Here is a 12,281-nt window from a genome sequence, read left to right as displayed (position 1 = left end):
TGGAAAATCTACACTGTAAGAAAACATTAAACTCAACAAATAGAAAAAATAGAAAAAACAGCCAAGGAAATATAACATAGAATACAACTAATATCTTCACAGACAGATGTGAATACAGTCATGCATCACATAACATTTCACTCAACAATGAACCACATATAAAACAGTCTACATCATATTATAAAAGAGGTAAAGAAATCCTCTCACCTCGTATGTTCACTGTATCTTTACTATGTTTAAATATGTTTAGTTATAAAAGTGTCACTGTGTTACTGCTACCTACAGTGGGCTGTACAGTACTATGCTGTACAGTTTGGTAGTCTAGAAGCAATATGCTATACCATACAGTCTAGGTTTAGTAGGCTACACCATCTAGGTTTGTGTGAGAACACTTTATGGTGTAGTAAAACAACAAAATCACCTAAGAATGCATTTCTCAGAATGCATTCCCATTGTCAAAGAGCTGTATTAGTAAACTTTTGGATACTTCAATTAAATCTGAGACAAGCTATTTATGAAGGAAGAAGGATTACTCTGATACATGGTTTTGTAGGTTTACAGTCAAAGATCACGCAGGTCTACGTCTCCCTTATAAAGCCACAATGATTCAATCAAAGAGATCCACTTTGACAGCCTAGGCCTCACCTCTGAACATGAATAAGTGAATTCAGTGCTCACCTTCTTAGTACTATCAATCTATGACTTTGGGGGTTAAATATTTGTACTTGAGTTCAGGAGCCAAATTATGTTAAAAACATAGCAATTGTGCATGACTACACTATAGCTACAAGAAAAAGAATGAATTATAACCCCCAGAAATTTAAAAATACAATCATTGAAACAAAAAATAGCTAAACATGAGACTGCAAGCAGTTTAAAAATTAAGAAATTCTCCCAGCAAAAAGGCTGAGGTGGAAAGCATGACATGAAAAGCTGAAAGATAAGAAAAAACAGGAAATGAACAAATAAAATTCTCTTTTCACCGATGACAAAAATCTCACATAAACAATACCCCCAACGAATTTATCAAAATAATAAAGCTAAGAAATAAATTCAGCAAAGTTGAAAGGTTCAATATCAACTTGTAAAAATCAGCTGTATTTCAGGGCTGGCACTGTGGCATAGCTGATAAATCTGCTGCCTACAGTGCTCGGCATCCCACATGGGCGCTGGTACGAGTCCTGGTTGCTCCACTTCCAATCCAGCTCTCTGCTGTGGCCTGGGAAAGCAGTAGAAGATGGCCCAAGTTCTTTGACTCCCTGCGTGGGAGACCCAGAAGCTGCTCCTGGCTTTGGATGGGCTCAGCTGTGGCCAGTGTGGCAATTTGGGGAATGAACCAGCAGACAGAAGACCTCTCCCTCCCTCCCTCTCTCTCTGTCTCTCTCTCTCTCTCTGTGCCACTGCCTCTCTAAAACACTGCCTTTCAAATAAAATAAATAAATCTATTTTAAAAATCTGTTGTATTTCTATATACTAGCAATGAGAAATCTATAAAAGAAACTGCTATGGTCTGACTGTCTCTCCACCAAAACATGCTGAAATTTAATCCCCATTTTGAGGTATAAAGAGGGAGAACTTCCATGGAGTGATTATGTCATACCCTCATGAGTAGAAAAAGCCATTAATGGATCACAAAATTAATAGATTGTCACAAGTGTAGCATTGTTATAAAAATGAGCACTCTCAGGGCCAGTACTGTGGCATAGTGGGTAAAGTTGCTGCCTTTAGTGCTGGCATACCATATGGGTGCTGGTTCAATTTCCAGTGGCTCCACTTCCAGATCCAGCTCCCTGCTAATGCACCTGGGAAAGCAGCAAAAGATGGCCAAAGTCCTTGGGCCCCTGCCACCCACGTGAGAGACCTGGAAGAAACTCCTGGCTCCTGGCTTCAGATCAGCTCACCTCCAGACATTGTGGCCATTTGGGGAGTGAATCAGTAGATGGAAGACCTGTCTCTCTCTGCCTCTGCCTCTCTGTAACTGGGCCTCTCAAAAATCAATCAATCAATCAATCAATCAATCTCTTTTTTAAAAGTGAGCACTCTGGCTTGCTGATGTCAAGGCCCTCACCAGATCCCAAGAAGATGGTGGCACTGTGCTGTTGGATGTCCTCAATCATGAGCTAAAATAAAGCTTTTTTCCTTATCAATTGCTGAATTTGTGGTATTCAGTTATAGCAACAGAAAATAAACTAAGAACTTAAGAAAACAATTTCATTTTTTGATAACAACAAACAGAATAAAATACTTAGGAATAAATATAGCCAAGGAAAGGGAAGATTTCTGTAGTAAAAATGATAAAACATTGAGGAATGAATTTAAAGAATATGAAAATAAAGGGAGAGTCATTTTATACAGTAGTAGTGCCTAAAGGGATCTACAGGTGCAATGCAACTCCTCTAAAATCCCAATAGCCTTTTGAAATTCATATGAAACTTCAGGGGAACCTGAATAGCCAAAACATCTTGAGAAAGAGAAAGTTGGAGGGCTGATACTTGATTTCCAAACTTACCACTAGAATAAGAACAGCTATAGGGATCAATGGAATTTAGAGTGAAAAAATAAATCCATTGATCTAGAGTCAATTGATTTTATACGTGGGTGGCAAGACCATTCAAAGAAAAAAATACTCTCTTCAAAAATGGTGATGGGGGGCCAGCGCTGTGGCATAGTGGGTAAAGCCACCACCTGCAGTACTGGTATCCCATATGGGTGCCAGTTGGGTCCTGGCTGCTCCACTTCTAAACCAGCTCTCTGCAATGGCCTGGGAAATCAGCAAAAGATAGCCCAAGTCCCTGGGCCCCTGCACCCATGTGGTAGACTCAGAAGAAGCTCTTGGCTCCTGGCTTTGTACCAGCACAGCTCCAGCTGTTGTGGCCATCTAGGGAGTTAACAGCCAGATGAAGACTCTGCCTCTGCCTCTCTGTAACTGCCTTTCAAATAAATAAATAAATCTTTTAAAAAATGGTGATGGGTTGGGTGTTTGCTGCAGTGGTTATATTGCCATTTGGGACGTGCACATCCCAATGGGACCACGCAATGGCTACTCTGCTTCTGATTCATCTTTCTGCTAATGCACATTCTGGAAGGCAGCATATGATGGCTCAGGTACTTTAGTCCCTGCAACCTACATAGGAGACCTGGAGTGAAGTCCTGGCTTCTGGGTTTGGCCTGGCCCAGCCCTGGCTATTGCAGGCATTTAAGGAGTAAACTCACCCATGGAAGACCTTGCTTTGTCTCTCTGCCTTTCAAATAAAATGAAAATAAATAATGAATTTTTTTAAAAAAAAGTCACAGTGGATGTGGCCACAACTTGCAAGGCCAAAATCCCATACCAGAGTCCCAGTTTGAGTCCCTGCTGTTCCACTTCTGACCCAGCTTCCTGCTAAATGTGTCTGAAAAGGCAACAGATGATGGCCCAAGTGCTTGGGCCCTTACCAGCCACGTGGGAGATTTGGATGGAGTTCCTAGCTTGAGGCTTTGGCCTGGCCTAGCCCTAGTTGGTGTAGCCATTTGGGGAATTAATCACCAGATGGGAGCATTTTTCTTTCTTTCTTTCTCTCTCTGCCTCTCAAATAAAAAAACCTATTTTTTAAAAAGGATAGTATGAAGATAATGAAAAGAAAACCCCACAGAATTAGAAAAAAAAATTTTTTTAAATTGCATATGTGATCAATGTCTGGTATCCAAAATACATCAATGACTGTTTTAACTCAATGGCCGATTAAAAATTGGACAAAGGACTTAGTTAGATATTTCTGCAAAGAAGATAGACAAATAGTCAACAAGCACAGGAAAAAAATATTCCACATTATTAGTTATTAAGGAAATATAAACCAAGACCACGAGATATTACTTCACATCAACTAGGATGAGTAAGATTAAAAAATTGGAAAATAAAAAATTAAAAATAGGAATCAATACTTTATAAATATATCCACAGTTGTGCTTTTCACAAAAGCCAAAAGGCAGAAATCACCTAAATGGCCATCAAGTGATGAATGGATATGCGATGTGACTATAGCCACACAGTGCAGTTCGAACCTTGAAACATTATTCCTGGTAAAAGAAACTAAACACACAAGGCCCCATATTATATGATTCCATTTATATGAAAAATCTAGAATAGGCAAATCCATGTTGACGGAAAGATGATTAGTGGTTGTGAGGGGCTGGGGCAGAGGAGAATATTGACTTAATGAGTTTCTTCCTGAAGTGATGAAAAAGTTGTGGAACTAGATCGTGTTGAAGGATACACAGCATTGTGAATATACTCAGTTAATAACACTGAATGGAACACCGTAAAAGAAATTACAAGAAAAATTTTAGGCTACATATAGCTTGTCACAAAAAGGAGATAAACAGATTTTTGTGTATCTCTCTAGGAGAAATAAGAGAATGAATGAGAGGAAATATTCAAAGAAATAAGAAAACACTCAAAGAAAAAACAAGAAAAGAATTTAAAGGGTGCAAATAGCAGAAAATAAGATGGAAAAATAATAAACAGAACACACTAAAAGCATCCCATATCCCTCCCAGTGGTACTATTATCTCCAATTTATAGATGAGAAAATTGTGGTGGGGTAAGATGTGTAGATAACTTGGCTCAAGATCTCAAAGAAAATGGCAAGGCAAGATTTTGAAACTGAATAATCAGGAACTAAAGCTGCTTTCTTTCTAACATACAGTATTAATGAGAAGTTTTCACCTAAAAATTATAAGAAATACATGAGTTCTTCTGCTAAAGATCAAAAGCAGTAGATAAAACAAAAATCTCCCTAACAATCCTTCATCCCAGCCCCCTTGGAAGATATGAAGTAATATCAGATTATCTTTTTAGACATTTGGAATACATTTATGTAATATATATGCTGGTCCATACTTCTGTGTTTTTGTTTTTAAAAATATAGCTTAGTTCTGTATGAATTGTTCTTTATATTTTCCTAGTGTATTTTCTTAGAGGTATATCCACAGCAGCATAAATAGCCAATATATATTTATAGATAGAATTAACAATTTAATTGTTTCAGTGTACTAATGTCCTTCAGTTTACATGATCATTTCTATTTATGAATAAAGTTTGACATTATTTTTATGTTACAAACAATAATTTCTCATTGTTTAAAATTTTGTGTTTATGTTATTATGTATAATGTTGAAGATCTTCCTACATATTTGTCAGGTATTTGTATTTCTACTTCTGGTGAAATTTTTCTTACTGATTTGTAAACATTGTTTATATATTCTAGAATTAAACTTTTATCAATTTTCTGAGAAAAAAATGCTTAGGAGAAAAATACACAGAAATGAGATGCTATCCAAAAGGAATAAAAAATAAGAAGGAGCTCATAAGTCAAAATAATTATTGTTCAGTGAAAAATTAACCAGATATGGCTATGTACCAGGACAGTGATGTGAAATTTTTTAAAAACTGAAGACATGGGAATGGTGTTGTGGCATAGTGGGTTAAGCTGCTGCCTGCAATGCAGGCATCCCATATGTGTGCCATTTCGAGTCCTGGCTGCCCTGCTTCCAATCCAGCTCCCTGTAACGTGCCAGGGAAAGCAGTAAAAGATAGTCCAAGTGCTTGGGCCCCTGCGCTCACATGGAAGACTGAGAAGATGCTCCTGGCTCCTAGCTTTGACTTGGCCCAGCCATAGCCATTGTGGCCATTTGGGGAGTGAACCAGCAAATGGAAGATAACTCTCTCTCCATCCTTCCCTCCCTCTCCCCCTCCTCTCTTTATGTAACTCTGCCTTTCAAATCAATAAATCTTTTTTAAAAATTGAACACGTATCTAATCTAAGAACACAAGGTAAAAAGAAAACAAAATTTTAAATGAGACCAAACTGTTAAGAAACATGGAGGATACATACACTCAGGCGGCTAAATATCTCTAACAATTTCTACATGGAAAGAAGACAGACAATGTACAAGAAGAAGAAAAGAAAAATGAAGTTTATGGTACTGGAAAAAAAAGACACTAGTCTTCAAACTCCACAGAAGTTATATACAAGATGAAGAGAAAATTATATACTTAGACACATCCTAATAATCAGAACTCCAAGTTATAAGTTTCATAAAAGCCTCTATGCAGGTGCTATACAATGTGGTAGCTACTGAGCACATATGGTTGTCTAAATTTAAATGAATCAAAATAAAGTTGCATAAAACAATTGAGGTCCTCAGTTGAATTGACCATGATAAAAGTGCTCAACAGTCAAATATACCCAGGGTTACTGTACTGGGTAGTGCAGTTATAGAACATTTTGACATTGTAGAAAGTTCTACTGGACAGCACTATTCTAAAGGAACAACAGATTACCTACAAAAAAAAGATAATCTAATTGGCATCAATCTCATCAGTAACACTGGAGACTAAAAGATAATGAAATAATGATCCTATCATTTGTATGTAGTCAATCACGTTTGAAGCAAAATACAGAAATGTTTGTACATTCAAAAAATACCCAGTGAGTTACCTATATTTAAAAATATTACTAATAGTCTCACAGGCATGGAAAGCCATGACACGGTGGCAAAAAACAATCTAAATGAAAGACCCTGGTGAACAAGACCCCAGCAGAAGGAACAGGCCATCAAGGAGAGAGGCGCCTTTCTCTGTGACATGGCCTTGACTAAACAAGTTCAGAGTCGGTGAACTCAAGGGACTTCCATAGCCTAGACAGCTCATAGCAAGAGTCTCGGGTGATTGCTGACGTCATAAATAAGAGTGCCAACTGTTAAATCAACAACGGGAGTCACTGGGCACATGCTCCCCACGTAGGATCTCTGTCCTTAATGTGTTTTACTATGAAACTTAAAAACACTACTAGTCGAACAATACCCTATACCTTGGGCAGTTGTGTGAATGCAGCCTGTTGAAATCCTTGCTTAGTATATACTAAGTTGATCTTCAGTATATGAAGGTAATTGAAAATGAAACTCGATAAAGGGCGGGATGGGAGAGTGAGAGGGGAGGGCCACTGGAGGGAGGGAGGTTGGGGGGAAAGCCACAACAATACAAAAGTTGCACTTTGTAAATTCACATTTATGAAATAAAAAATTAAAAAAATTACTCATAAAAATATTTTTGGGGAAAAAGTGATTCTAGAATACCATAAACAGTAAAGTATGATTCATACATAGCAAGGGAAACTTAAAACAATTCATTAGACTTGACACTTAGAAGAGTCTCCTTTACACCACAAAGTTTAAATGCAGAGAGTTACATTTTATTTTTTATGGTTCTAATTATATTATGTGATCATCATGTAACATAAAATCATAATATAAATGTTATTTATTGGGGCCAGCATTGTGGCATAGCAGGTGAAGCTGCCATGAACCAGCGAATAGAAGATCTTTCTCTGTAATGCTGCCTTTCAAATGAAGAAATGAATTTTTAAAATACTACTCTTTGGTGATTTTTTTCAATTTGTAGAATCATCTTATAGAAAAAAACACAGATGGCAACTGTTCAAGAATGGAATGTAAATACTATAAACTTTGCCGAAGTTAAAAAAATAATATAAGTAATAAAAATTTGGAGTTATATGGTGGAGAAGTAGGAGGGAAAATGCAATAATTTTCTCACCCGTCATAGTAGTGAGTCAACAGCGATTTTGAAAACTATGAAATCAAGAAATACATGAATACATACATTATGTATAAGTTATTAGTGGTAAGAATTAAAATGAAGAACTTAATGGTGCTTGGCGAGTGGGACAAGGCATGAGAGGGCATTAATATGATTACATTTAATTTTCTATCCTTTTGAATTACTTTTGTGTTTATATGTTAATTATATAATTTAAGTTATAATTTACCAAAAATAGTTTAAATTATATTTATTCAGTGGAATATCATGGAACTGTTTAGATAAGTAAAGTTCACCATGTATATATACTGACATGGATAGATGCCCATAATTAGTGGAAAAACGCAGAAGAGCAGAAATATGTGAAGAAGTATATGTATATAAGTATGTACATGTATCAAGAAGTATATGCACGTAAATATTTTTATTTTAATTAAAATTGTGTCTGGAAAGATTTAATATCTATGTCTATAGGCTTGGGGTATGATAAATTTTACATTACATATAATAATATATTATTTATAACAATAACAAACAGATACAGTGGTCAAGATTTGCAAAGATATCTATGATGCACTGTAAAAAAAATAAATTAAGCTATAGGGGCCAGTGCTGTGGCATAGCAGGTAAAGCCACTGCCTACAGTGCCAGCATCCCATATGGGTGCTGGTTCGAGTCCTGGCTGCTCCACTTCCAATCCAGCTCCCTGCTGATGTGCCTGGGAAAACAGCAGAAGACAGCCCAAGTCCTTGGGCCCCTGCACCCATGTTGGGAGACTTGGAAGAAGTTCCAGGCTCCTGGCTTCAGATTGGCCCAGCTCCGGCCATTGCAGCCATTTAGGGAGTGAACCAGAGGATGGAAGACCTCTCTCTCTGCCTCTGTCCTTTGCCTCTCTGTAACTCTGCCTTTTAAATAAATAAATAAATAAATAAATATTTTGAAAAATTTTAAAGACCAATGTGTACATAGTACAATATTTGTGAAAAAATGTTGTGATACATATATAAATAGATCTCTGTAAACTTAAGAAAAATCAAGAATGACAAACAACAAATTAGTAGTACTTACCCCTATGACTTTTAATCCTATCATTATGATCAATTATGAACTGAAACTGATCACTTTGACTAGTGAGATGGCATTGGTACATGCCACCTTGATGGGACTGAATTGGAATCTCCTGGCACGTTTCTAACTCTACTATTAGGGGCAAGTCCAATTGAGTATGTGCCAAACTGTATATCTCTTCCCTCTCTTATTCCCACTCTCATATTTAACAGGGATCACTGTTCAGTTAAATTTAAACACCTAAGAATAATTGTGCGTTAATTAAAGAGTTCAACCAATAATACTAAGTAGAACAAAAAAATACTAAAAGGAATAAAGTAATAAGTTGTTCCTCAACAGTCAGGGCAAGGGCTGATCAAGTCATTGTTTCTCATAGTGCCCATTTCACTTCAACAGGTTTCCTTTTAGGTGCTCAGTTAGTTGTCACCGATCAGGGAGAACATATGATATTTGTCCCTTTGGGACTGGCTTAATTCACTCAGCATGATGTTTTCCAGATTCCTCCATTTTGTTGCAAATGACCGGATCATAATGATAGGATTAAGAGTCAAAGGGATCACATAAACAAGACTGTGTCTGTTAATACTAACTGATAGAATTAAAAAGGAGAGAACTATCCAACAAGGGAAGTGGGATACACAGCAGACTCATAGAATGGCAGATGTCCTAAACAGCACTCTGGCCTCAGAATCAGCCCATGAGAGTATTTCAGGCATGGAAAGCCAAGACACTCTGGCAAAAAAAAAAAAAAAGACCTAAATTGACCTAAATGAAAGATCTCTGTGAGTGAGATCCCAGTGGAAAGAACGGGCCATCAAAGAAGGAGGTACCTTTCTCTGAAGGGAGGAGAGAACTTCCACTTTGACTATGATCTTGTGTAAATAAGATCGGAGTTGGTGAACTCAAGAGGCTTCCATAGCCTTGGCAACTCATGACAAGAGCCTCAGGTTGTTACTGACGCCATAAACAAGAGTGTCAATTGTTAAATCAACAACTTATGATTTAACAATTTAATGTGCACTTACTCCCCATGTAGGATCTCTGTCCTTAATGCGTTGTACTATGTGAATTAACGGTATAACTAGTAATCAAACAATACTTTATACTTTGTGTTTCTGTGTGAAATCTTTACTTAGTATATACTAAATTGATCTTCTGTATATAAAGATAATTGAAAATGAATTTTGATGTGAATGGGATGGGAGAGGGAGAGGGAGAGGGAGAGGGAGATGGAATGGTTGCAGGTGGGAAGGAGGTTATGGGGGGAAAAAGCCACTATAATCCAAAAGCTGAATTTATATTTATTAAATAAAAGTTTAAAAAAATAAAATTATACCCTTCCTCTTAAAAAAAAAAAAACTTATGACTTGAAGGGGTAGAAAAAGGGGGCTGGCGCTGTGGCGCAGTGGGTTAATGCCCAGGCCTGAAGCGCTGGCATCCCATATGGGCACCGGTTCGAGACCCAGCTGCTCCACTTCCAATCCAGATCTCTGCTATGGCCTGGGATAGCAGTGGAAGATGGCCCAAGTCCTTTGGCCCCTGCACCCATGTGGGAGACCCAGAGGAAGCTCCTGGCTCCTGGCTTCGGATAGGCACAACTCCTGCCGTTGGAGGCAATTGGGGAGTGAACCATCGGATGGAAGACTCCCCCCTGCCTCTCCTCTCTGTGTAAGTCTGACTTTCAAATAAAAATAAATAAATCTTTAAAAAAGGGGGGTAGAAAAGGGAAATAAAAGCTCTGTTGTAACATACCTTAAATCATGGGCTTATGGATGATTTTTACTTTTTTCTTAAAGCAAATAAATTAAAACTTCCAAACATGACTAAATTCAAACCATAAAAATTTTACAGAGGAAACTGATGACAGGTATTTTAAGTAGAAATATAAAAAGTAAGTTCTTCCTACCTACTAAAATATCTATTAAAAAGTATCTATTCTGTCATTAATACAAATACACAGATTACTTTCAAGTTCCTAACTAATTCACCAGAGGGCTCTCTTACCAAAGGTAGTTCTGCCATATTTACTGAAAAGTTCAGAGCACTTGCAGCCTAAGTCATGCCCTTCTCAGATAACTATATTCGAGGAATCTTGTAACATAGACCCTTTTATTTTAAAGGACAGAACTTTAGAAGAGAAGGCATTTCTTTAAAATTATAAACAAAGAATAAACAATTGGTTAGAAAGAATGATACTTACATGTAAACACAATTCGCTGGGTACAGAAGTTATCACATTCAGGTCTCTTTTGAACACTGATATGTTACCAGGCTGACCTACAGCCACATTTGATAGAATCTTAGAGTCCATGTGTTGGAAATTAGGGGATTGTGCAGTGCTATCTTGAATTCCACAGTGACTGATGGCTAGGACTTCTGGCACTGGACAGGAGAGTGTATCTTCAGCAGAGGAAGAAAATGGAGAATCTATGCTTTGGGTATCCTTCTGACTCTCAGGATAGATGTTAGAGATGCTGTGCTCCTGATACAGCAAGTTTCTCAGTTTTTCATCCAGAGTTTTAATGCGGTTGTCTGCAAATTCCATTTTTGGAGGTCTTTCACCATCTGATTCCATGACAGTAGCAGGCAGAATGGAAGTAGATTCAAGGCCAGGGGTCAGAGTGGAAATGACTGTCTTAGGAGAATTTGCTTCAGTGTTCACCGTGGTTTCTCCTTCTTGGGAAATAAACTCTGCATCCATATTTAGTTGCTTTACTGGTAAGGACTGAGGTTTTTGATCAGACACATATACTGGAGTTATAAGAGAGCTCCCAGCAATCTGAGTTGATTCACCAGGATGGGCCTGACTGGCAGCATGCTGACATGGATAAACAGGTATAAATATGCCTGTGTTGTTGGGGAGTCCCTCATGTTCAACTGGAACTGTACAAACTGAAGTAGTAGAATGACTGGAACTATTAGTAACTGGTGCTATTACCTGCCTGTTATCTTTCACTTGAGAAAGTATGGCTGGATGCTCAGTTTTTACACTTGTACATTCAGGAATCTTACCATCAACTATATCCTTGTGTTCTGATTTGGAGGTGAAAAGTGGACGCTGACATGGATTATTTTCTATAGTGAGCAGTATGTCCTGTGATATTTCCTTATTATTTGTGTTTCTTGGACCTGGAACAATAACAAAGAATGGCTAAGCATGTATTGGTGAACACAAAGCATGGACTAGTACCCAAACTCAAAAGAGAAACATGGAACAAGGAGCAAATGAAAACCTGTGTGAGAGTTTTCATAAATAGGACTCAACATATATAGAATTCAATATGTCAAGGGAAAAAAATAAAACTTTTTTCATTTTTCTTCTAAATATTAAATTTAAAATGGCTTAAGTTATACCCTAATATTAATATCATCAACAATTGTTAGGAAAATTCTCATAAGCATAAAATGTCCCCGGGATAAGGCTGGCAGAGAATGAAAGCTTACTGGGAAATGGCTGGAGCCCAGGAGTAGTAGACATGGAATGCTGAAAAGGAGGAGACTGAGCCTCACGGTTTCTTATGGTTTGATTGATACAAAATCGCCACCGACCAACTGGGGATGACTGAGGAGCAGATTCATCTGTGAAAAGAATTAATAACAAATTAGTGTGTTAAGT

The 12,281-nt window shown here is 37.5% G+C and overlaps 1 protein-coding gene across 2 annotated transcripts in view; it reads right to left on the bottom strand.

Annotated features, from left to right (window-relative positions):
* The window catches only part of WNK3 (WNK lysine deficient protein kinase 3), a 151,119-nt gene that overhangs the window by 44,604 nt on the left and 94,234 nt on the right, over nt 1-12,281 (bottom strand). For both annotated transcript variants that reach the window (XM_062183638.1, XM_062183639.1), the window contains exons 15-16: nt 12,110-12,244; nt 10,866-11,794 (exon numbers count right to left, since the gene is read on the bottom strand). In XM_062183638.1, the coding sequence (XP_062039622.1) occupies nt 10,866-11,794; nt 12,110-12,244 (1,064 nt within the window). The remainder of the gene's footprint in view (nt 1-10,865; nt 11,795-12,109; nt 12,245-12,281) is intronic.

The sequence above is a fragment of the Lepus europaeus genome, chromosome X, assembly GCF_033115175.1.
Source record: "Lepus europaeus isolate LE1 chromosome X, mLepTim1.pri, whole genome shotgun sequence".
Classification (NCBI taxonomy): domain Eukaryota; kingdom Metazoa; phylum Chordata; class Mammalia; order Lagomorpha; family Leporidae; genus Lepus; species Lepus europaeus.
The sequence above is the reverse complement of the archived record's forward strand: the minus strand, read 5'-3'. Positions and strand labels throughout refer to the sequence as shown.